The 27,426-nt window shown below is 35.1% G+C and overlaps 1 protein-coding gene across 3 annotated transcripts in view; it reads right to left on the bottom strand.

Annotated features, from left to right (window-relative positions):
- SLC39A10 (solute carrier family 39 member 10) overlaps positions 1 to 27,426 on the bottom strand; it is a 60,540-nt gene that overhangs the window by 7,833 nt on the left and 25,281 nt on the right. For all 3 annotated transcript variants that reach the window (XM_062002027.1, XM_062002030.1, XM_062002029.1), the window contains exons 2-8: positions 13,254 to 14,306; positions 12,006 to 12,207; positions 5,950 to 6,119; positions 5,506 to 5,724; positions 4,030 to 4,159; positions 2,435 to 2,803; positions 642 to 722 (exon numbers count right to left, since the gene is read on the bottom strand). In XM_062002027.1, coding sequence (XP_061858011.1) covers positions 642 to 722; positions 2,435 to 2,803; positions 4,030 to 4,159; positions 5,506 to 5,724; positions 5,950 to 6,119; positions 12,006 to 12,207; positions 13,254 to 14,306 — 2,224 coding nt within the window. The remainder of the gene's footprint in view (positions 1 to 641; positions 723 to 2,434; positions 2,804 to 4,029; positions 4,160 to 5,505; positions 5,725 to 5,949; positions 6,120 to 12,005; positions 12,208 to 13,253; positions 14,307 to 27,426) is intronic.

The following is a 27,426-nucleotide window of genomic DNA, read 5'->3' as shown; positions in this document are numbered from 1 at the left end:
CTTATGGTTCACAGGATAACAACAGGTTTCATCATCGTTAGCTAACCCCAAGAAGAAACGCTTCCATTAGAGGGGAAGAATGGATGGTACTGGCAACAATGCCTACAGGCTTTATCCTAAAGAGGCATCCACACTTGCTAGACTCAGAACAATTGGTATAAAGCATCTTCTGAAGATCTCCACAATGGATTTTACTTACATAAACTTGTGTTTACTTATGTACCTGTACTTAACTTTGTCTAAGACAATGCTGAACAGTGTCAAACTCTGTATAAAAATGCAGAGATAGAACACGAAAATGTAAAACATGGGGGAATAAGGGGGAGTTGGGGGGGGAAGGTTAAAATGGCAAATTACCAAAATGTAAAAAAGATGTAACACATTTGCTCCTAAGGACATTTTTTAAAATGTCTTCAAAATGCTTCACTGAACTTCTGCAACTAGATATCTGCCAACATAATCTTGTTTTAATCTTCTTATGTACTCTGAAGCAGTATTGCTCCATTACTCTCTGAAGTTCTGGTAACCTTTGCAGCATCTGCGTTACGTTATGCTTATCAGGATGAGTATCACAACAAGGTTCAGATAATTTTTTTTACAGATTAGGAGACTGCAAACATCAAGTTTCTAGAATTAGTTACCTAATTCATGGGGAAGCTCATGACAAAAGACTGCTATAGATGTACTAATGCCTCCTGTCAGTCCAGCACTAAAAGCTGCTCCTAGAAGACAAAAAGAATTTCAAATGATATTTTATTATTTTCAAGTCAGAAAATTTAATCATCAGACTTTCTAGAGATTACAACCTTCTGTTAGAATGTACATTCTATTTTTTTTTTTCACTTTGTTTATGTCCTGTGTATATATAAACTGAAAACAATGGAAGTATCCTGGATGTGCATTGCCACTCCATACTTTACTACTCAGTTTATCTGAAAGACAAATTCTGAGAGAATACAACTGAGCAAGAGAGACACAAAGTCAACAAGCTAATAAATCACAGTACTTTTCTTATGAATTCTCAAGTACATCAGCACATAAGAATGCACATAAGCAACAGTCTAGCTGTCTCCAAATTTATCTTTCCAGGTTGGAAATCCAAACTAATATTTAACCCATAATCCCTTTATTTTCCTTTATGTTCATCTGTTTATTTATTAATGTTTATGTAACATTAATAAGCTAATATAATTCAATCAAGTTTAAGCTCATACCTTAATTAATTATCAGATCAAAAAAACAGTACTAAACTTTTATACTGTAGCAGAGGAAAGCACAAGAGCCTGCAGTGAAAACAGGCAAAATAAAGTAGAAATCACAATCTGAAAGCAGAGGGGAAATTTAACTTTCTTCTGGATTCCTCGTAACTTGATATATTAAAAAGATGAACATGCTTTTCTAAAGTCTACATTTTACCAAAAGAGATATATCTGTTTGGGCTTGACATAGGAATATTTACAAATGGAGTTTCAATAGAGTAAAGTTCTCATCAGATAGCATAATGATCCTTTTTGTCTGAGAAGACATGTGTCTAAATGTCTTACCTGTTTAATGCGAAAATAAAGCAAAAAAAAAGTTTATGGAGTTTAGTTTTTTTAGAATTTTTGTTTTACAAAGTGGAGAAACTGTACTGGATTCCATTGTTAGCTCCAGACCCTAATAAGTAGCATATTCCCCATCCTTCTGCTAGTAGATCAGAACCCTGTGTACTCTTAGCAGCTACTTTAGTTAAAAAGTATGCATCTCAATAATCTCACCATCACTTTGACTTGTATGACATATATTGAAGTTACTGTGTTTTACAGTTCAAATTGCATAAAGAGATTTATGTGAATCAAAATTCATTTAATAGATTTAATAAAATCTGTTTGGTACCTCAGTTTCTTCTATATTTGGCTAGAAATAACTCTGAACAGAAATACTGACCATAAGCCATAACAATACTTTGCTAAAATGAAAATTGAATCATCCAAAGAAGTACTTTAAAAAAATTATTTCAGCCACTGTAGTACATTTAGTTCTTACAATTACTGTATAATTCTATGTATTAAAAATAATAAATTGTATTATTATTACTAATATAAGACTGAAATAACTTATTTATTATTCAACCATGAAGATCCAAATAACAAATGTGTATTACATGTGCTTCATATATCATGAGGAAGTTTATCTGTAGCTCTTAATTTGGCAGCGATTGCTACTGTCATTTCTACCAATACAGTAATCTTTGTGGAAATAGTCAAAGAATATTAACTAAGAGTAGACTATTACAATTGATAGCCTTCTAATTTCTGCTCTGAAGGAAATGAAACAATACTAGTAACCAGAGAGGCTAACTGGAAGCCTTACCTGTAATCACTGATAAGTAAAATGTTACCAAAGTTACTAAAGATAGGAAGAAACTGTTGAGAAATACTCTGCTTTTACTTACCGATTGCTAAGCCATCACTAAAGTTGTGAATGCCATCTCCCATAATTACCATCCAAGCAATATTAGCTATCCCAGTGTCTTTCAGATCTTTTCCAGAATGACAGTGGCCATGGGAATGATGGGAATGTTTGTGATGCCAGTGGTGACTGTGTTTTCTAGCTATCATTTTATCTTCTCCATGGCTGTCATACTCTGAATCATGAAGATCCTGCTCTTGAGCAGCATGTGAGACGTCATTGTTGGAATGGTGCACATTATTGTCCTCTTCTACAGACAAGAAATTTTTGGGAGGGGATTCCAGCTGGCCATCTAAATCAGTTAGTTCAGTTTCATTGAGTCGATCTTCAGATAAAACTGAGTCATCTGCTCCTACATTAAAGCCAGAGGGGAGAGACACCACATTAATTCTTATTTAAATTATCACCAGCAACTACTGCATCATTGAGCTAAGAATTTCACCACTTTGTGAAAAGTAGTATTTTACCACATCCCAATCTAGTAACTTCGTTCTAGTAACTTTGTTCATTCATCCAAAAACCCAATCTCTTGATGCTCCATTTTCTGACTAATTTGCATGTACAGCATATAGAAGTCTACACCAGAAGGCACCAGCACTATATACATAGCACACAAAAGTTTTAGCCCCAACCAGGCTTGTATCTGTAATTTTGCTACTAACAAAGTTTATGGATCAACATTAGAAAAGGATAGCTGCCATCATGTACTCCATGTTATTAGAAGCAAAATTCTTCTGATTAAAAGAAGATGAAGACATTTCAAATAAACATATAACAGAAAACAGTCTTTCTGTGTTCTATGCCAAAGTCCTAAATTCCTGTTTCACTTGTTCCAGTGGAGAAGGCTACAGTCCTAACTCTTCCTCTACAAATCATACACATTAACACAATTATAAATTTGTATAAATACAGCCTGGGAATTCTTCATCAACAAATTAATTCAGCAGCCACACAAGCAACAGGAAGGGAAGGTTATGAAGCACCTCCCTACCTTTACCCTTTCAAGAAAGGTGCTATGGCACTCCTGGTTACACACTGTGTGAGCAATCAGACTGTCTGTCACAAAGGAACAGCATGTGAAAGTTGCTTTGGATACTTCAGAAATATTCGGGATACTTGGTTGTATTTACGAAAATAAATTAATTTCATTTAGCCTTCTCAGCCAAACTATAATGGGTCAGAAGCTGAAATCTTCAAAGTGAAAGAGATCTCCCTTTTCAGGTTGTGTATGTTTGTTTTTTAGCTGATTTTAGCCAGGTCTGAGCTAGTCAAGCAAAGCTTAACCAAAACACACCCCCAAAACAAACAAAAAACCCAAACTACAAAGAACCACAACCACCCAAAACCCGACTGCTTCAGAAGTCTGAGAACTATTTGTATGGCACATTATTGAGTGCTCTCAGATCTGAGGAAAATAAAATTAAAAAAGATTTAATAGGGAAAGCCTATTAAGTCTTATTAACAATGATTTGCATAATAGCAGCAAAACTGTACATGAGGTTACATGCTACTGCCATAGATTACATGCTATTACTTCGAATCTCATGATCAGAGAAAATTCTCAAGATAAATACCTACCTGCAAGGGGTCTGAGCTGAAGCCAGTCAGCATCTGGTCTATTATTTAATTTGTGATCAGAGAGTTTCCTTCCAATTGGTGATTCTTCAGTCTGTTTTTTCTTGCACCATTTCTGCTTACTCTGCAATATCTGGTTTGTAAAAGGACATCGATGAAAATAAAGAAGCTGAAATGTCCAAAAATGTCTTCAAAATAGACTAAGTTAATCTCTCTTAATATGTCTAACAGAAGTATGCAACTAAAGAATATTAATCTTTTTAAGGCTCAGCAATGATATCCATCCTAGTGGAAACTCTTAGCTACCTACCACACAATCTCACTCCCAAATAATATTTCACTTTGCTCTAACAGCCCAGAAACACATGTATGCAGTTACTAAATTGCTTACTTTGTTCAAGAAAGCAAGCATGCAAGAACAGCTCCTCTGATTTTGTCAACTTTAATGTTTCTTTATACTCCTATAACTTCCTTGTTTTGTCCTTAAGAAAAAAAGCTTGTAACTTTCCTATCTGCAGCCTATATAACAGAAGATCACAGACTTGCCAAAGCAATGTAAGTGAATTCATTTATATAATTAATCTCAAAGAAGATATGCCCTATGTGACAGCTTTAATTTCTTTATCAGATCTACAAAATGCTGCCTCCGACACAGAGAATCCACTGCTGTCTACCCAGCTGAGGCAGCAAGTCTGACATGGAAACAGGGAAATTAAACAAATTTCCATATTCATTTTCCATGATGCAGTTAGGTTTCACCAAAATTATCTTCTCCTGAAAGCTGAATGATGGAGGTCTAAGTTAAGAGTGTGTGTGTGTATATATATCTACACACATAGACTCCTGAAAGAATATGGCTCATTGGTATCTTGAATTTCTACCCACTCTCATACTCCCAGTAAGGTATTCACTCTCTTTTTACACTATGATCATGAATACACATGCTCCCTGCCTAAAAATTCAAATTTGATGGGCAGTTTATAGAAAGCAGGAGGTCTGCAAATATTAGTGTTTTCTCATGTGGAAAAACTGAACACCTCTGTTACACTGGCATCGTTAGCTAAGCGTGCAGTTAGATTTCTTGTAAACTGTCTTAAAATTTTCTGGCTCTATTAACAGTTCTTTTTACATATTGCCTTTCATATTTTTGCAAAAAACCCACAGTGCCTTAGAGCTTTCATCTCTTTTACTTAATCTACCTCCAAATACATCTGTCTGAAAAGATGCAGCCCCTCCCATCAGATTTCTGCTCTTCCCAAAGAGTAGAACTATCTTTCTGATCTTCCCAAATCACCTTGGTAGGAAAAGCAGTATCTTTTAGAGAAGGGTTTCCTCACATAAACTCAAACAGAATGCAGATTAGCAGCACTTGTTGATGTTCACAGAATAATGAAACAACATCACGTGGACAATTTCTCAACACTCAGATAACAACTTCAGGTAATATATTTTAAAACAGCATACAATTCTAGTGTGTACCTTTTGTTTATTGTAATGCTTGTACATTCTTATACAATGCTCAATGATGAACAAAACATAAATGCCTCCAAGTGCCACAAGACCTTTCAGCACTGGATCATTTTCTTCCAGAAAGTCTTCAGTCCGTACTCCATGTCCGTGGGCATGTCGATGAGACCGCTTGTGTTCATGAACATGACCTTGGCCATGGTGGTGATTGTGGTTGTGGCCTCCATGTGACTATCAGGAGAGAAAATGACAACACAGCATGACCTGATCTGGTGCCACCAAGACTGAAATGGCTCTGAGCTCAGAATAGTAGTTTCAGGATGTTGCTCATAGTCAAGTCAATCTGTTATCTACATCAGTGAACATTTATTTGTTGATATGCATCAAGCAGTTCTTTGTAAATTCTATATTCAGTTACAATTAATTAATAGCAACAGGTATGGAAATAATACTTACATGTGGCAACAGATGGAGCAGTGCATCTCCACTCATTGTTCCTACAGCCAGAGCTACCAAGAAAGTTAGAAGAAATTTGAAGCACCATTGGTTAATGATGGGAACCAAGATCACACCTAGCAAGGAAAGCAGGCTAATGACGGTGATAGAGATAATACCACAAAACCAGGCTGTGGGAAGAAAAGAATACAAAAAGGTTATCAGAACACCTTTTAAGATTGATGAATGACTTTCAACTGTCTCTTAAGAAGATGAGTTTCCCTTAACCTAAGCTGTGTGACTGTTCATTCAAAAGGTGCTGAAAAATTTGAAGGCTGTACTAAAGTCCACAGCAAAAAATCCACAGGCTTATTCATGGTACAGTATGATACAGTGAAACACAGAAGAAAAAAATCAGCTAAAGGGATTTAGCTGCAATCCTTCCTGATTTTAAGTTCCAGGCTTAGCTCTGTATCCCTTAATGAAACACAAAAAGCAGAACATTTCCTGTTGGAACAAAACCATTTCTGCTACTTAACTTTCTAGGGCTCTATAAGCACTAATTAATATTTAACATTTGCTTTTAAGCACAATTCTGATGCAAAATTTAACTGGAATCAATATTTCTCCTCCTTTGTTAGGAGTGCTTTGAAACATATATGTTTATTTATGGAAGTAAGTAAGACTGAACCTTTGACAGAGGAACTTTAAAATCAAATACTGTAACAGTTTGAAAAGCAACTTTCAATCAACAAAAAATAGTATATATTTTTTTCTGGGAACTTCTACTGTTGTCATTAGAAGACAAAGTGATAGTGCGATATGGTACACAACATAATCCTGTTAATTAGGGAAAAGGTACAAATTTCTATATGATATGGAAAAGAACGAATTACACAAAACCCAGATACTGTAAGCAAAGAAACATGTCCCTTGCAGTCAGTATTTTACCCAATGAAAAAGTAGAAGGAAAATAATTTTAAGTCATTAGTAAGGCTAAGAACCGCTCAGTTTTGGTTTTTTCTCACTGCTTCTCTACCACTTCTCTTGTTTTTTCCCCCAGTCATAAAATGTCAAAGAACAGTAAGTAAAAACTGTTTAATTCCAACAACATCATTCAAAAGGTTCACAGTCCCAAAGCCAGGAATAGTTGGTGCTCCTGTTTTACAAAGATCAACATCTTCCATGAACATGATTTCCACAATCTGAACTTTTTTTTTATCGTATTTTAAATTTTAGCTTAAATGCTTCTATTTTTTTTCCATTTTTTCCTACTTTTATTAATCAAATATGTCTACACAGTTGGCCAACTTTAATGAAAGTTAACAGCTTCTGATTTAAAATCCTTGGCGCTTCCATATTTTGCTGACTTTTCTTACATCTATGAAAGTCCACCCATTTTTGACCAAGTGGGAGAAAGCATCCTGGGAAATGGGAGGGGTAGAGGGAAGAGAAGTGGAATAAATATGTTGTAGCTGCTTAACAAATTTTGTAATTTAGCAAATCAAATGTTCCAAGCATTCCATCTATACCAAAAGTACTACAGAGGAGATTTGGTAAGGTTTCTAGAACTCTAGCTGCTGCAGGCCTGGTCTGGCTCAAACCCAAAACCTACAATATATGCTGTTTAAAAAATTTATTTTGGGATACTCATAAAGTCCATAGTTGTCATTACACAACAGTGCAGTAAAGGAAGTAGTCCAACTCAAATGCAAAGGGTAAAAGAGCACATCCACTAAGAGAAACTGATTGGAAAAAGCTTTAGAAAGTATGCTGCATACACTGAAATACACATCAATACTGAGAGGAAAAGAGAAAGGTGGTGAAGAGGCAAAGACTGACATCAGGTGAGGAACTAAAAACTGCAGGCTGGAAAATGGCAATACAAAAGTAAGTCTAGAGGATCCTGCTGACCAAAATGCTGCCACTACGCAGCCTTGATTCATCCACAGAGCACTTTGATCATGGACTCTGGATTAACAGGCTCTGCTGAAAGAAAAGGCATACATGGACTTGTAATTCAACACTGAATCATGCATGGACACACAAGTTCTCCAAATAAAAATTACACAGCCATTTGGCAGGATATTGTATCTCCAATCTGGACACAGCCATTGCAACGTTAAGTGCCAGGTTAGATGACTTACATGGAGAAAAATGGAAACAAGGTTATTCAAACTGGCTTAAGTTTCATAAATCATAGCACAGATTTGGCAAAGTCATCTCTGAAGGGTTTACATTCTCTTATGAATGATACAGCATCTAAACTCAGCACCATGATTAAGATCAGGCACATGAGAATAAAATGGAGACTGTGCATTTCCAGATCATGGCTGTCACCTTCTGTGTGTGTTTAAGCCCTTAAAAAATGACCTGGAGTCAAAATTATCAGCAAAAGGTTGCTGTCAAGTCAAAGATTAAAAAAAATACACTCAAGTTATGCATGACTCCACGGTTACATACATGTATGAACGCTCCCCAAAGACTACTAAGACAGACTAATGAAAAAAATTCTGACACAAAACACTAAAATATTACAGAAGTGGAACTAATATGCAATATTGTGAACACTGCAAAAGCACTTAAGTTACAAACTAACTTGGTGTATAACTCCCCTAGTAATACTGTATAAAGCATGGTCACTGAGGTGAAGTTGTTATGCACTGGCTTTTAAAATATCTCTGTGGAAAAAAACATGAGAGCTGATGATTTCTTCAGTAAGGGATCTCTGTTCAAACAGCAGGTAGCAAACAAAAGACAGCTGCTCGGAGTTGGAGAGACATCTGTAACTTAAAACAGACTCACAGGGTAGTAAGGTAGACTCCTTGGAAGACTGACAACAGTTAGCTATCTGCGAGCTTTAACAAGAAAACAAGCTAACAGGAAGGCTCCACTAAAGAAAGGCCTTCTTGGGTTCAAGTAACGGTAAGCTCTAGGGAATTGTGATGTCTGCACAGGTAGATTTATAATATATATCTGATCTGAAAAATCTTTAATCAACAACTCTAACTGATGTCCATCTTTAAAAAAAATGCTCTGTTTACTAGTACCACTTTTACTAGCTTGATTCAAAGTAAAGCATATGTTTCCTTTTAAGTGGTTTAGGAGCCCTCAATGATAACAACGCCATCTCTTTCCATAGTTAGAGGATGTTACAGAACTGTGTAAATTACAGGAAGAAAACGCTACATCAGTTAATTGAATTACTTTGCTTTAGAAAACTGCACTTTCAGAACTAATGGAAACCTTACAGGTTAGTATCAATGAATAGAGGCAGCATTGGTCTATTAAGGGATTTTTGCAAGCTTTTAATTAAATTAAGGAAAATCAAAGAAAGCTGGTGTTTAGAAATGTCTGCATCCTCCTAACTTTGGCAAACATTTCTATCTAAAAATGCTTATGTTAGCTCGGGTAAGCACACATTTTCAGTTTACTAGATTCCTACAAACAGCAAGTTAAGTTTCTCTATAACTGACATCTTGGAAGGAACAATCCCCTGCACCAGTACAGACTGGGGACTGACCAATGGCATCCTGGGACGCATCAAGAAGAGTATGGCCAGCAGGTCAAAGTAGGTTCTTGTCCCCTTCTACTCTGCCCTGGTGAGGCCTCATCTGGAGTACTGTGTCCAGTTCTGGGCTCCTCAGCTCAAGAAGGACAGGGAAGTGCTGGAGAGAGTCCAGCGCAGGGCCACCAAAGATGATCAGGGGAATGGAACATCTTTCATATGAGGAAAGGCTGCGTGAACTGGGGCTGCTTAGTCTGGAGAAGAGGAGACTGAGGGGAGATCTTATTAACATTTACTAATATCTAAAGGGTGGGTATCAGGAGGTTGGGACATCCCTTTTTTCTATAGTAGATAGCAACAGGACAAGGGGTAATGGGATGAAGCTGGAACACAGAACGTTCCACTTAAACATAAGAAAAAAACTATTTTACTGTGAGAGTGACGGAGCAGTGGCACAGGCTGCCCGGAGGGGTTGTGGAGTCTCCTTCCTTGGAGGTCTTGAAGAGCTGCCTGGACATGTTCCTATGCGACCTGATTTAGGTGAACCTGCTTCTGGCAGGGGGGGTGGACTAGATGATCTCTAAAGGTCCCTTCCAACCCCTTCCACTCTATGATTCTATGATTTGCCACAATCCCCATGTTTCAGTTAAGATTTGTTTGTGATTCACTTCCTTACTTAAGGGAAAAATATTATTAGAAACCTCACCATAGTTAATACAACAATACATATAACAGTATACAGGAAATTGTTCAGAGTGAGTTATCTAGTCAAGCTGACCTGTTTTACAGATTACTGTTTGTTTTCGAAGCCAAATCAGTATCTTAAAACCTCGGTTTTTAAAATTACCTGGCAAATGTGTTATATTCAAGATATGAGATGTCATAAAACAGGTTAAATATTCACAATAAGCTTTACTAACTGTCCAAAATGTCTCTTCAAGCTGAGTTATTCACCAACTCCCTTACTCATCACAGAGGAAGAAACTGCATTCTTTCAAAAAGAAGCACTTGTCTTTATAAACTTTCTAATTAAACTAGTTCAAAGCATGTGCGACATGTCAGTTTTTTGCATGGTTTTAAAAGTTTTAATTGGTAGAAAATCCTCTTGGTAATAAGACAGGGTCAGCTGTTACTACAATGAGACTAGTCAACATATCAATCTGCTGTCCTATAAAACCCAGAGTAGATTCAATTTACAGCAGTCTTTGAACACTTAACAAGATAGTTGCTGTCACTACAGGAGATTTCTGTATAAGTTAATTATTTTAATAATGAAATTATTAATTTCATTATTTCATTGATGAAATTATGAAAGACAATGCATTCTTTCCAATGGTAATATCTATGAGAATGTAGTATTCTGTGATACTTCAAGCTTTATTTCCAAAGATGCTAATAAGCACCTATGTACTAATCAAAATTCACAATTAGCAATTACTTTATTTTCAAAACAAGATTTTTTAGTATTTTGCCACTGTTAAACCTCTGTCAACAGTTCCACTGCAATTCATAGCAGTAGAAAATATGTATTTTAAAAATACATTGAGATATGAAATCACAACAATGGAAGCTGCCCTTAGAATATTTGCTTTCATAAAAGTAAACATATTTTTCTCTTAGAACTACGGTTAAAAAGACAAAAAAAAGTCTACAGATTTTTATTCAAGGCACACCCTCCTCCTCCTCCCCCCAAAAAAACCCAAAACCCTTCCAACACAGGATTTTGACTGAATACTTCTGATAGGAGTATTCTGGAATAACTGACATTTTAAGTCAAAAAAGTGTTGTCAGACATGGTAATTTAAATGCTCTTGTATCTTGCTTAAGTCTTTATATTTCGTAAGTTTACCAAAAATTCTGGACGTCAATTCTACAAATTTGCATCACTGTTAATAAAACTGGGAACACTCGAACTCGTATTTTCCAGTGAATGAACTGTTATGTAGATGCTGTTCTCTATTCCTGAATTAATAGATCCAGGTCAAAGTTATTAAGAAAAATTGTGACAATGTAACACTGCAACTTTTCAACTTTGAGATATAGATAAGGACTGGTTCGATCACACTAAATGAAAACAACGTAACATATTTTATATGATGAAAATAATCTGTTTAGATTATTTGGGCAGACTTACTCATCCCTAGATGTCCTTCTGTCTCCAAAGATTCTGTACCTTGCCTATGTTCTTGCTACAAAAGAGTCCACTGTCTAAAAGTATGTGGGAAGAATCCAGACCAAATGCCTGGGCCATAGGCCCAATGATAGAAGATAAAAAAAAAGAAATAAAAATAAGCAAATATAACATAAAAAGTGAAAATAATGAAAAAAGATGAAAAGGTACAAGAAAGGTACACCACCATGAGCCATGGTTACTTAGGAGAAGTTACTATACCACCAAACTATCCTATGTCTTCTGACTTGGGAGTGTGCTTTCTCAAACTTTTTCTAATAAATATTAAATTTCAACCATTCCTTTACTGTAAACACTGAGTTGTATAACATTTCAAACTTTGAACTTAATATTTACAATGGAAAATTATTTTGAAGGCTTTAGATATTACACACCTACCTGATGCACCTGTTTTATCTTTATTCTCAGTTGATGCATTTTTACTTTTCATAAAATCTTCAAGCTCATCATAATGTACAATACAAAGCCTTCTCTCAATCTGGTATAGCAAAGCGGGACAGATGTATATGAACAATTCAGGAGATATTGGAGTGCTGGTTTCCAGGCCATAGTACCGTAGGAGCTGGGTAACATTTAAGCACTGCAAACAAATTGTACAAAAAATTAAATATGAAAGCAAATATTTTATTAAAAACAAAAGTTACAGAAAATTTGCATTGATTTGAGAACATAAAGTACAAACTCTGGTCCGCAACAACACACCAGTGCAAAAACATCTCTAAGCTGATCTAAATGGCTTATGAGGGGAAAGAAACAGTAAAAACATCTGCACTACAAACTTAAGTCTCCAAATACCTATGTAATTTGGGTAAATGTAAATGAAAATGAGTTTCTGTATTCTTTACCATTACGCAGTACAAGCAATGAAGAAAGACAAACAGGAAAGGAAGGAGTGGAAGAACATAAATCCAAAACAGGTTTTCTAACACTTTACCTAACAACCTTCTGTGTTTGGATTTTCACTTTTAAATTCAGTTTAAAACCTCAAACTCAGCACTCGCTCCTTCTTTGACTATCCTGACTTCTAGTTTAAAACCATGATGTCAAAATGTTCTGCTTCTGTAGTTAAATGTTGAGGCAGAAGAGAAAGCGTATTTATGGCCGTGGCAAAAATAATGGATGTTAAATGGAAATGCTCACACCTAGCACAGTGCTATAGAAGCTACAACTACATTCCTTCACAATCTCTTAGAAGTGTAATGAAAAGATGCAGTGTTTCTTTTAGGAAAGAGTTTCTGTGTAGTTTCAAAAAATGTTAACGATCTTAGATCCAGAAAGACGTCCAAAAAGGGGGTGCACGTGGGAAGAATTCAAGGATACTGGAAGGAAAAAAATCCCACCTGTGAGCAGGGCATCTCAGAAAGCTTTAAGGATGTCTTTTATACAGACAAATAGTCAAGAAGCTAGACCTCTGAAAAAAAGATGGGCGATGAGCAGACAGAAATGAAACCCAAAAAGCAAACTCAAAACTGTGGCAGTGCCCTCTGTGTTTTCACTTTGTTACCTGTATTACACAACAGTCGCAAAGATGGTTCTGTGTTATTTGTGGGTAAGCACCTTGAATTGCTATGTAAAAAAAATGTAAACAGTGAAAGTCAACTTATTAGTTCTCCACTTCACACTCACCTCTTCACGATCACGATCCTCTTCATTATGATCCTTATGACTGTGTGTTGAAAAAAGGGCATGTTTTCTTACACTAATCTGCTTATGGTGGTGTCCGTCCTCATTACCTAAATTGGAATCTTGGTGTCCATGTGCATGACTAGTAGAACGATCACTACGGTGTTCATGATGGTGTACATGCAAGTGAGATGCATCATGTACTTGATCGTGTTTATGAACACGATTGTGCTCGTACTGATTGCCTGGATCATGATCTGGGGCATAATCCCGTGTGGCATCTCCTGAAGTTTCACTGATCTTCTTCTGTTTCTTCCTCTGTTTCCTTTGTTTTCTTTCTGGCTGATCCTGAGTTGTGTTTGTCTCTGTTGAAGGTTCATGGTTCTGTTCTCCATGTTCACTACGACTAAGCGAATCATTATGAGAATGATGTGTAGTATTACGGTCATGATGATGTAGACGAGGGTGGTGATGATGGTGATGGCGACTCTGGTCATGAATGTGTTTGCCATCCTCTTTTACTGATGGCACTACTATGTCTCTCTCAGGGTCACATTTATGATTTCTCTTTGCAGCCACACCAATCACGGTTTGGTTTTCTGGATCTGCGTGGCTATCAGGATGGTTCCGAGAGTGAGAATGCTTTCCTTCCTGTACTTCTAAAGCATATAAGTGAGACACATGATCATGGCCAATATCATCATGATTTATCATCACTATTTTTACCTCTCCTAAACCGAGGCTTATTAACAGTTTTTCCAGGCCAAAAAAAGACAATCTTCCATTTTCACCATAACGATCAAAGATCTTTTCAATGTAGTATTTCTGTTCATTTTCAGCTTCCAACATTGAAAATTTACTTGGCATAGATTCTGTTCCTCCATTCTGTAAGTAGGATGCATTTGAGATCTGATAGTCACTATGGTTGTGTACATGTTTCTCTTTAGGACCATGGTCGTGCCCATCTTCATGACAATGATTGCACTGATGAAAGATAAATGTCAGCAAACAAATGATGCAAAATTTTGTGTGCATGTGTACCTTCATCTCTGTTTCCTACAAGAAACACAAGGGGAAGCACTTAGGTGTAAAAGCAATCTCAACATTTGTACTATCTGAGCATCAGTCTGCCAGCTATTTCTATCAACCGAATGGCCAACAATGTTTTTATATATTGGCATTAAGAGAATAACAACTGCAGTATCTTTACTGCAGAAATTGTATTAATATACTTTTCTTACCCAACACCAAGGTAGGCTCTGTGTATTTTAGGCAGTCCTATATACCATACAACGGCCAGTTACAAGGAAAATATCAGCATTTACAGTCAGTCATAATAGAATATTTTTGGGTATATTTATTTGTATATTATCTATGCTTATAATAACCTGTAATACTGAAAATCTTGTTAAAACAAAAGTTGCAAAAGAAGAAAAATAATTTAAACCCAACAATATCGTATTTTTCTTTTTCTGGGGATGACAGGTAGATAACATAGTTGAAAACCCACAAATTGTTTGTCCTCTTATGTGCTGCTAAAGTACCTCCACACACTGCATAATTCCCTATTTTCATTGGTAATTATAAGTTGTCATTAATCAATTTCAATGTATTGCTTCAATGTTTGTATTTTTAATACCTTTTACTCAGATGAGTTTATGTCGAAGATTTTACTTAGATGTTCATGTCAAAGATGTATGTGGCTCTTAATTTAAAAATAAGGTTATACAGAAAAATGTCTATACAACAAAAAAAATACTGTTAATGCTGACACAGTCTAGCTCAAAGTAGACGATATAATTTCAGAAAATCGGTACTATCTAGAAAATGTGGGTTTCAATTTAGTAGTAAATGTAATAAACTTACTATTCAACATTAGGTAATGAGGACACTGCAGAAGTCTATCTTGTGTTCAGAGTTGAAAACAATTCACTATTTTACAAAATAGAACATCATTATTTTGTTTATATCTGCTAGCAAAACTACATAAAAAACCAGAATAATTATTATAAGAGAAACCTTTAAGAAGAAAAAAATTACAAAATGGTATCAAACTAGAAAGCTAAATATAAGCCAAGAACTGTACTTTATGACTTCTATTTTCTAGAAACTTTGAGTAGAATTTTGAGTAGAGAATAACCTCTAAAATGCATGTTTGTTTTGTTTGGTTTTTTTCTTTAAATCAGTAAAACACTGTAAGTATTTTCCTGAAAGACTTAATTTGTTCTGCTTGGTACTAAACCAAATAAAATGTGTAACATTTACAACAGTTCGATAGATACTAAGTAATTACTTATCAAGCACGCCTATCAGCAAACGAGCAGGCAACAAAACAAAACAAAAAAAACCCCACAAAAAACACAAAAAAAGCACAATTGACATTTGAACAGTTTAACAGAATTGACTAAAATATACAAAGGAAACAAGTACAGAACTAGATTTAGAATATGACTGAGAAGTAAATGAGAGCTGAGAGAAAGTGTAAGGACAGAGCTCCACCCACTCTGCTTTCTGCATTCTCAGATGCTACCAAAATGTTGCAGCAAATGCAAGGATATAAAGTAACAGGAAAACAAGTTGAGTATGCTTTCATCTTTCCTTACACTGAAAAGTCTTTTTGTTCCTTATGTTCATCTTGACTAGAACTGCAACTGACCCTATATTCACAAAGCTGCAAGTCAGCTGGTCAATACATCCTAAAATGCTACTGACTTCAAATAAAAAATGGCAAATTTATTTATCTTTCTCAAGCCCACCCCAGGTGCTAACTAAAACATGCTTCACAAAATCATTCAGAAAAGTGCTTTGCAGCAAATCACAATCATTTATATCTATTTTAGTTTCCTAAAATATTATTTTGATGCACTTAAGCACTTGAAAAGTGCTACCTTTTAATGACTTTCTGTAGCAAATAAACAAGTTAACACAGAATACTGGGGAAAACCTTTTTCTTGTTAAAAGCATCTCAAAACACCTTCCATAAGCTTCTTCCAGTCTTCACTGTGGAAACAGGTAAGTTAAGAGCTGTTCCAGGTGGAGCTGAAATAAACAGGTTGCAAATCTTTATCAAAGAGTCACTGGACTGAGTCAACCCTCAGACTATGATTGCCTGAAAACTCATTCCATAACCTTAAATAAAGAACATTTACTCCTTCTCACACTGGCTGAGAATATGGGTTCTGTAACTTACATCATTTCAGGAAGTAGAAACATTCTGGCAGTTAAGTAAAGGTACTGGATCAGGACTATGGCTGGTGACAGATCAGCAGAGCTCTACATTTCTATAGGAATATGCTGACTTTCATCAACTGAGGATTTACAATTTTGAATGTTACTTAATGTGAAGAGAAGGTTCAGGATCTGGAATAAGCAGTTAAGGTACGTGCAAGACAAATGAAAGTCCTAGGAAAAGTTGAACTTACATATGCTTGCATGGAAGACAGCAGGAACATGTAAGCACATGCAGTAATTGTAATGCTCTAGCAAATTGTTCAGTGTCTTTAACTTCATTTTCTCTGTACTGAAAAAAGCAGCTCAAGTTTAAGTAAAATTCAGTTAACTTAAAGGATACTGCTTTTGTAGGCAAGACACTTTTTCACCCTCCTTTTTGCCACATAACAGACTAGAATATCTTTACCAGGAAATTCGTGACTAAAGCATGATCGTAATCCTTTTCACAACCTCATGATCTTTTTCATGTGACTATCTCATACAATACTATTAATACATTACTTTGAAACTTTAATCATGCATCCCTAATTGTGGTGTTTAGCTTTGAATGGTACCTTTTCTCCATTGAGTGGTTGAAATAATTTATATCCTATGATCATGATCCACTGATTAAATGTAAGAGCTGAGCATTATCAGACCAATTTGAAAATGTATTAGATGTCTCACTATTTTCAATTAAAGCAGTAATACCCCAGCACAATATTTTACATCTTCTATAATAATATTCTGTATCTTGTCACAGAACAAAGATGCTTACAAAACAGATGTAGCTAATAAAAAGTCTCAACAAAAAAAACTATTAAAAATTATCTATTTGTTGCTTTTCAAACAAGCTTCATTAATCTCTAAGTGATTGTAAATAGCTATTATCTTTAATACTGTCAGGCAGTATTTGTATGTGTAGAATATTGTAAAGCTCAAGTCCAAATTCTACACATTTCAGCATCACAGAATTATGTAGAGCTCATCTCAATCTAGGATGCTCAAATACCTTCAAAAGAATACACAAGGACATCTTGAAGACAAGGCTACATCCAAGTCGAAAAAGATTCTGTCAGCCTATTATAGCTGTCAGCTTTTGCCTTATTTTACTCACTCATTTGATTCCCTGCTGCCTTCCCTCCATAGCTCAGTGACAGTCGGGCACTGAACAGGCAGAGACAGGAGGGAAAACATCTTGCTCCGTGTTGGGTAAGAAACTATAGCACCTCTAGGTCAGAGCTGGAGATAACAGCACCTACTACATTTTGTTGAAGTGCAAAGAACAAGATGAGTCTCTCAGGATAGACTCTGGCATTGAGACAAACTCACTCTAAGTCAAGCTGCAAAGTTAGATCAAACATGTAAGTTTAGAGCAGATAAGACAAACAGTTCCGTCACATCAACCAACATTGCAGAAATTGCACACAGTGCTGCCAAATGTACCTCCTCTCCATTCCCCAATGCAAGCAAATAATTTCTACTCAATGCAGTACTGATTGCATATCCATATACAAAGTTTTTTAATCAGATGCTTGAGGTCAAAGAACCTGAGCAGTACGCAAGCAATGAGTTATTGTTTCTGCAGGGAAAACTCACAGTATGTCTATGCTAATCTTATACTGTCTGCCTACGGTGTTTCACCTATTAAACTAAATGCATCTCTGATGAAAGTTGGTAGTTTTTTACAGCCTTTTAAATTAAATTTCCCTTGGATTCCTGAAACTTCTCCACAGTGTATACTATTTAAACTATTCTTCTTCTATAGCACTTTATCTTTGGGAAGACTTCCATTTAAAACCTGGAATATGAACATGTTCTGGGGGGCCATTTTTGTTTATTTATAAACAATTACGTCACTGAAACTAGAAAACTAGTTGGACAGTTTACTTAGGACAACAAACTTTGACTTAAACGATGTGGTCTTCCAAAATTCAAAATCAATTGGAAGTCACATCTATTCTTTTAGTATTTGCACCCCACCTGCTACACATTTTTTGTTGACATATAAAACCAACTAGAATAATTCAAGCATCCAACTTTCTCCCCACCCACATCCTTTTTCTTGTCTGCTCCCAACAATTTTAATAACCTGAAATACTTTTAACATAAACACACTGAATTTCTTCCCTTCCCATGCTCCTTTTCAAAATATTTTAGCTTCTATTCCTTTTTGTTCAACTTTTTTTTTTTTCTCTGAAGAACATTCTGCCCATTTTTCTACTTGTACAACAGATCTTCGAAAAATATCTTTGTCTCCTCTAAGTAACTACTCAGCTTGAATGCCACAAAGGGTAAAGTGCCTTAGCAAGACTTCATAGGCAACCAGAAGTTTCACACCAAGCAAAAATACCAAACACACGTTTCAGCTAAGAGAGAACTGAAAAAACAAAAGGTGTTCAAAAGACAAAGCAATATTCTTGCCCAACACAGACACTCTCTCTGTTCAGCACTGAGAAGTTAAGCTATGTCATTCGTTTAAGAACTGCTCAGAGTAACAGTCCTATGGTAAATGTCTTTCTTTTTTAAGAAGAGAAATATTTCTGGAAATAAAACTAATGACTGCATAAAGACAGTTCTTCTAATAATTCCTGAAAATTTAAATTCTTTCTTATATTGCAGATACTTACTCCACTGTATGTGCAGAGGACATGTCTGTGGCCCTCCACCACTCCCACTCCAGCAACTATGCAACATTTCATACTAATATTCATTTTTTAAAAAGACTGCAATCTGAAAATCTAATGAACTTACTCTTTATTTCCTAAATTTAAAGTTTTTAACAAATGTCAGAATATGAAGTCGTATTACTCAGGCACAGAGTTTTAAGATTTTTTTCTCCCTATATTGTTAATTTACTATATTGCTGTTACTGAAAAACAGTTTAGGAAAGCCATAAAAACATTTAATTAAATAATCATCTCTTTTTATCAGTCTTAAGCTGATATTAGCTTCTGGATATATAAACACAAAAATATGCTACAGATGCAAAAATTTACAAATGACAATTTCTAACTTTAGTTTTCACCCATCTCCTGTATTTTCTTCCCTCCTCCATTTCAGTGAAAACAGGTTTCTGGACTTAAGTAAAACTCATTCATTTGAAAATCTACAGGCCAGTAGTATGAGCACCTTGTAAGAACAGATCATTAACCAACTGATCCAAGTCATATTTGCTAAGTTAATACCAGATAAGACTTAAATACTACAGAAAGTGTTTATGCAGAACTGAACACGCCATGAAAACTTTTTAAAAATTTTAAATGTGAAGTATTTGAAATGCCAAATGCCAAGCATACTGTAAAATGATCCTAAACTAATACAGTAGCAATCTATTAGCTCAGTTATCCAGAAGGGGACATTTATTTTATTTTGAATGGAAAAATAAAATTGTATAGTTTTCTTCAAAAGGGCAGTTATTTGTAAGAAATTGCTGAGTACAGCATCCTTCTTCGAGCTCAAAAGAATATAAAAACATCAAAACAGTTGTAAGTTTTGTAAGTAATAGTTCTGCTTACTAATAACTAATTTTCAGTTTTTCATACATCAACTGTATGAAGTCCATAAAACATCTATCAATGTACAAAATGTATAACTGTGCTGGTTTGATTTTATGCCAATATTCTACGGTTCAATTAGGTGCTAGTAAGATACCAGTGCTTATAAAAATGAAACATCTGCATCAGTTATACCTGCATTTTAGTATTTTTCTACTGAGAGTAATAAAAATTTTTTTTGGAACTAAGGCTGAAGTTCAACAAATATTTTAAAACAATGTTGCACTTAAAGCAGTGATTCTGCCCTCCCCTACTGCTTCATTCATTCCCATTGTATACCAGCACATTTGTTTGCTGATCTGTTCACTGTGCAGCTGTACAGCTAGATTCTGATGAAAATCAGCCTAGAATAAGAAAAAAAGAGATTATTTTCAAGACAGATTACTTTTCCTATCCGGTTCACTGTGCAGCTGCACAAACACCACAGCCCCCACACACACACAAAAAAGAGCAACCCTGCTTTTGGTGGCAACACCAGCTTCCAAGTTTGGGTGGTGTGCAGCCTAACAGAATATTTTGGCTGTAGTACAAATAAAGCAAATTGGCCACCTAAAAGCTATTCAAATAACATTGAAAAACAGCAATGGAAAACTTTCCTATTTAAAGGCATTTGAGAGTGACTTCTGCAACTTTCCCTTCAACACAATATAATAATGTTTGCAATAAAGTGTTAAAACCAGTTGCAGCACTTTTATTCTTCCTATGACTTAAACCACTATACCTATTTCATCCTTGTGCTATGTTGAAATGCTTGCAGTAACTTAAAAGGCATTAAAAGCATGTCTTTGATACATGTTTAATTTCTACACTAATAAAAAACCCTCTATCACAGCTACAATCCAAAAGGAATTACATATGCCTAATAGTAAGATGCCAACTTCTTTCACCTAAAAAAAAAAAAATAAAAAAATTACAGAAGTTATCAAGTACAAAAGTCCATTGAAAAATGAGACTAAGGCATGTTACTTTTACATGTGCTACATCAAATTACTGCCTGGTGAATTATGATTATTAAAGTCCATTTCTAGAATTTAGAGGTTGCAAATTTTTCACTTGACAATATATACCATTGACTAAAATCTATTTTTTTAAAATAAGAGATTTCATTAATGAACCACCATCACAAACTTTATTAAGGCTCCCCGTCAACATGCCATTCAAGTTATTCTTATCAAATGTATTCTGTCGAAGTACAATCCAAAACAACTACTAATCATCCTAGGCAAGGATACAGCTTGCTTTCCTGTGGGTATAAAGGAAATTTGGAAGACAACAGGGAGCTACTGGAACCACTACCCTCTTGTGTTACTGGGCCTCCAAAGCTGTCATTGTTCAATAATTGTGGGAGACAAAAAGGGGTTGCAAAAACATCTTAGCGGATTCAGAAGTAATACCTAAGCAGTCTGACATTTGACATAAAAGAATCACCAAGAAAATGTCCAGCTAAACCAAAATGTGTAATTTCCATCACATCCCAAGTAAGACTCAATAGAAGTCTTACTTCTGTAAGTATCACAGTAATAACTTGCTCAACAGAAGTCTTACTTCTTACTTCAAAAGACAGATTGTCTATCTCTCATTTATTTTAGCCAAGATTACTGTTGAAGATCTACATGGCTACCCATCCCAGGTTCGCATTCAAACTGATACAAACACTGACTGGCTTAAAAAGAAAAAAAAGAAAGAAAATCACTTGCCATGAACTATTAACCTTTCTTAACAAGTATTAAAGCAACTTTGAAGGAACACAACTTTGAGGTGAATGAATGAAAATGGAATATTTAACATTTCTTACTGCAAGAATAAGAGACGGAAAAGGGGAAGAATAATCTAAAACCTATAAAATGCAAGCTGAAATGTCTTGGCCGATCATATTAAAAATACTGATAGGCTAAAGATGAAACCTTAAAAATACCCCTGTGCACATATATTTCCTTGTGTCTGTCACCTTGCAAGTGCAGGTATGTTCTAACAGCAACACAGACAAGCAAGGACAGGTGCTATGGAAAATGAGCCTGCACTACCAGCTTTTCAAAAGCTGCATTACAGTAAGATATATCTAACCTGGATTACTCTGTGTAGCATTGTAATTTGATCCAGTATCAGTTCCTGGCTTTTACACTAATCATAATTTGGTACATTCTTCTTCTAGTACCTCTCCTGAAATACAGATGCTCCCCTATTATTTTCACCGAGTGTCATCATGTCTTCTTCCTTTCATTATAATTTTAAGGATTTTCTGGACAAACTGCTGATTCGGTTCAATACTGTTGTGGTTACCATCCTTCACAGTGAGATCACTAGGACATTAATATTCCCTGTGTCACTCCTGGATCATCGACATCTTTTATCTCTGTTGATCACCTTTTTCCCTTGCCATTGGGGCGTTCTTCATTTTGGATTATTCTATAACTTCTAAAGGCTCTAAGCAATTTCTAGAACCCATTTCTGTAAAGAAAGAACCACTTCCTATCAGGAAGTGCTAGAGAACCAACTTCTTGTGATTTTTCCAGTATTAAAATTTAAAATTGTTTCTATTGTCATACTATGGTACAATTTTTTTTTTTTTAAAGAGCTACTTGCTGTTTAACACAAGTGATTGGGAAGTGCATCTTGACATAAATTCAGTATTTTGGAAGAACAAGATCATCCTGACTAATCAAAAGGCACTTTCTGCAACAGGTGATGTACGATATTTTTTTTCTATTTTGATGAACAAAAATGGCTTGGCAGCCTACCACTAAAATTACAAGTTATCAAATTTATCTGAGAAATATGTTTTATGCTCTAGCTGAAATCAAAAGAAAACTGGACTCTACTTTTAAAATCAAAGGCTCAATAGTCAGTTGCGACCATCACATTACAGGTTGGACTTAAAAATATGTAAGATTCAGAATGTAAACATTAGTTCATGTAATAAATGCTTTATTATCCCATGGAAAGTGGAGTTGATATTTTCTGTTAAAAATATCCTCTCTCCTTCTGTACTATTTTGACACCACATCACTCCCTTCCAGATTCTGCTGAGTACATCACGGTCATACTACAAAATACTTGACTGTGATTGTATTAAAGCTATCCCAAGTAAATGCACTAAGTAATCAGGGTTGCACAGCTTTTCTACAAAATCAAGTCAATTAAAACTGCTGTATTTAATATTTAACTAATTAACAGACTACAAACAGACTTAAGGTAGAAGATGGCTTAAAACATCAAGGCAAACAAACAGATATCTATCAGACTGATACACATCAGCAAAATTAAAATCTACTGGAAGAACCAGCTAAGAATTAAGACATTTACAGTACATCTCCAGTTCCATACTTGTTTTTTTTAAATAGCTCAGTTTAACATAAAATTTAACAGAAACAGTATGAGAGTTTAACCCTGAGAAAAGGCAAACTTTTGATTCCTGTTAACTGCAGCTGAAGATATTCAAATGGCTGTGTGCCATTAAAAGAGCCTGAGGTTTCACTTTTTTGTAGATGCACAAATTTATTGTGAAACCTCTGATTTTCTTCACAGTCGCTATAATAACACGCTGTTTCCTAACAGGCCATCTCATTGCCAGGTTAAGGTGCCAAAACACTGGCTATTTGGATCTCAAACCTAGATTTGGTATCCGTATCCAGCTAATACTATACCACAGTCCCTCATCAGAAAAGTTTTCAAAATAATGGGAGATCTCATAACCTGATGCCTGAATAATAAAGGCTGAAACATCTCCTTTCAGAAATTTGGAAAGGCTAACAATGTACCTTATCTTTGGTCAACACAACTGTATTGTCAAAGAAAATAATAACAAATACGCAAAAATACTAAAAAGTATTTTCCTGACTATAAGCCAAGTTCACTATTTCTAAATTTCTGATTAAACTACATGCACTTTCTGGTATTCAGCTTTCACTTTTATAATATAAATGTAATGTTTAAGTAGTATATTACTGATACTAAGACTGTGAAGTGGAAACATTCATGATCTTGCTTTGCTTATTGTCAAGAAATGTAAACCCAAAGCAAATCACAACTGTATGTACATAAAATAGCTGAGCATAAATAAGGTATTGTTTCAGTATTTCACTATTATCCAATCACTGCTTGGAACTAATGTACGTCATATTTGATTACATATAGGTAAAAATTCAGGAAAAAAAAAAGAGTATTTTTTCGTAGTTCAAATACATTCATTTGAAGAACAACATACTCCTCTGAGTGTTACACTTTGAGAGAATTTTCTTTATATCCTTTGGCTTTCAAGTCTACAGTCTGAATTTACTGGTAACAATTTAGCTACAGCAATGAGAAAATTCCAGTAAATGAATTTATTTGTAGAAACTCTTAGAATTTTCCCTACAGAAGTGACAGTTTGCCTTTTTCAATTTTATTACTATTTTAAGAACTCAACGATATGTGGTCTTATTTCAAAACACTATTTTGATTTGTCTCTAGTCCAATTATCAAAAATACATCATTCAAATATTCAATACATACATTCTTAAGAGGTTCTTGGCTTAAAACTATCCTGCAATTAAAATATGAGAGGTGTTCCTATTCAAGGGCCAAAAGGTTCCACAATACATACAAGCTTTCATTAGATAAATGTAGCCACTTAGTGCTGATGAAACAGTAGTTTCTATGAGGAATACAAGAAAGAATATAGCCCTCAAGGACAGAGGAAGTATTTTTACACTGCAATTAATTTGAACCACAAAGTCTCACAGAGAGAAAACAGAATAATAATCTGCTTTAGTTGCTGCATTCTTGTTAAAGCATCTCATGTTAATCCATTTTTTCGTCAGCAGAAGACTCTCATACTCCCCTCTCTACTATTGAACATATATAGTTGACAAAAGCCAGCATCAACAATTTTTGCTCAAAGCCACTGAAAAGCCAGCTTCTGCTGGGACTCTGTACCTTACCCTGCAAGATGCAGAGGCATAAATTTATAAGAGTACTCACATCACAGAACTCAACCTCTTACCTGTAGTACAAAGACAGTAACTATGTTAAAAATAAGAGATTTAGCATGGGATGAAATTTAGATTGTTTTTCCTCGCTAACAAGTAAATAAAATAAAAGTCTAGAGTATATTACAAGCATTAAGAGATTAGCTATGGCATATTACAACAGAAAGTTAAATCTCATATATACATCCTGCTGAAACTACTATATAATAAACACATGGTACAGGTCTTGAGAGAAACTGGACCGTTCAAGCACTGTTAATGTAACACAATGCTAGATAATTGCTTCAATGTGCAGTTCACAACAGGAATGATGGAAAATCTATCCTGCTTGTGTGTCGTCAGACATCAAATAATGGGATTTTTTAATTTTTAGCATAAAAATGTAGCAATGCAAGATTACCACGTTACTTGGACTGCAACCAAACAGTGTATTTCTTAAATTTTAATGTAAACTGGTACAATTCATAATTGTACTTTTAGGCTGAGATACTGTTTGTTACAGACAGACCTTCAGGTCGGCCATAAGTAAAATGTTCAATTTTTCTGCAAACAACACAATAAATATGGCCTAAATTGTATGGCTTGCATTTCATGAACTGAGAGTACTTATTGAGGTAGTGGAGTCCTGATGAAAGGGGGTCTTTCTTTACAGGAATGGATTACAGAAATTGCATAGTACCTTGAGAAGTAATATCACCGTCAGTTCAAACACAGAGTATGATATTCCACTTGACAGTAAAGAAGCTCTTCTGGACTGCTCTGTATAGGATATGAATAAAGTAGTGCTTACAGTGGCAAAAGAAGACTTATTTACCTGTTCACTATTTCCCCTTATAGGAAACACTCAGTTGTGGTGGTATTAGTTATTTTGCTAGGTGAGCTAAACTCAACTTTCAGTTGTACAAATGACAGATGGTTACTATCATGAACAACTATGAATCAGTAACCCTGGGATACAGTGCTACTCAGTCATGCAAATCAATATTAATGAAGATATAACTAAAAAAAAAAAAACCATATCAAGAATTACAGGGAGCAATGCCAACTTGAGGAGGCTATCTTAGAGACTACTTATATTTTTCCTTTGATACTCCAACTTAAGCATGGCTACATACTATTGTCAGCAATTACCTTGGTTAAAAGAGGAGTTATTTATAAATATCCAGTCCCTAGTTGTAAATCTATTATTATTCATAGTTATCCTTCAGAATTCAAGGTATTATTTTGGTCCATTAATACTCATCACACACTGCAGTAATAAATAAATAAAAATGCACAAAGATCAGTTTATGAATGTGTTACAGATCAGGTAATCTTGAGATCTCTAATTTGCATCTAAATCGTATGACAGCACCAATCTGGAATTCACATATACCAGTTTTTACTAGGAGCTGCGATTGGAAACTGTTTCTAAAGTGTTTATAATCTACATGCAGAAACACTGCACAAAGTCTGGTGAGTGTATTTACAATTTTATGCAAGTCCTGCAATTTTCACACGAAACTTTCTTCATTCTTAATTTGAAATACATTTTCTCTGCCAAAAAGATTAACCACAGGAATACTTTTACAGGACTTAATTTGATTAATGAGTTTCAAACATGATCATAGTTATTAACTTCAAGTATTATACAGTTTTTATCTCAATTCTAGATGTATTTAGCTACCTAGTATCAGTGACTTCAAAAGTCTCTTTGTCACTTAAGCACGAAATCGAATGCTTACAGAATACAATTTTATGCATCTCATAACAGTTCAGAAGCTACAGAGCTCTTAACTCCTCTTGTTAATATTCCACATTTTGCATATATTCAATACTTTGTTGAATACTGAGATGATATGACTGTCAACACAAAATAAAAAGAGGGGTAGGCTTCTATAGCAAAGTTTATCCTAAAACTATGGATAGATACCTCAATAAGTAAAAATAAGATTTCTCTTAGGACTGCTCCTAAAAAAAAAAAAAAAAAAACCCTCTTAACAGTCAAACACTGAAAACACAAAAAAATCAAAACAAAAAAATCCCAAACCTGGAGATTAATTTTATTCATTTCATGGTCAAAAACTTTTAACAAACACAAGCAAACTGATACATAGCTTGCTAAAGTTCTTTTTGCTGATGTTCAAGTTCTGTTTACAAATATTTCTTACTCTGTTCATGTTTTTCACAGAGCAGCAGTAACAGACTAATATTCCTACATTCAAGCTCTCCATTAACAGACAAAGCAGTATAAAATCTGTAAGAGATGTGTTTATTTTAGTAGCAGTCTAGTTTTGCATTAGTAGAACCAGCAGATTTTCTTCACTCACATCCTACTGCTTTGGAAAGCTGTAAGTTACAGAAAATATGACAGTCAGGTGAGAATGAAGGTCCTGAGTCATCAAAAACTGTGAGAGAAAAAGCAGCAGCTGAGTCATTCCCTCTGCAGCAACAATGAAGTCA

Source organism: Colius striatus, chromosome 9 (genome assembly GCF_028858725.1).
Source record: "Colius striatus isolate bColStr4 chromosome 9, bColStr4.1.hap1, whole genome shotgun sequence".
Lineage (NCBI taxonomy): Eukaryota > Metazoa > Chordata > Aves > Coliiformes > Coliidae > Colius > Colius striatus.
The sequence above is the reverse complement of the archived record's forward strand: the minus strand, read 5'-3'. Positions and strand labels throughout refer to the sequence as shown.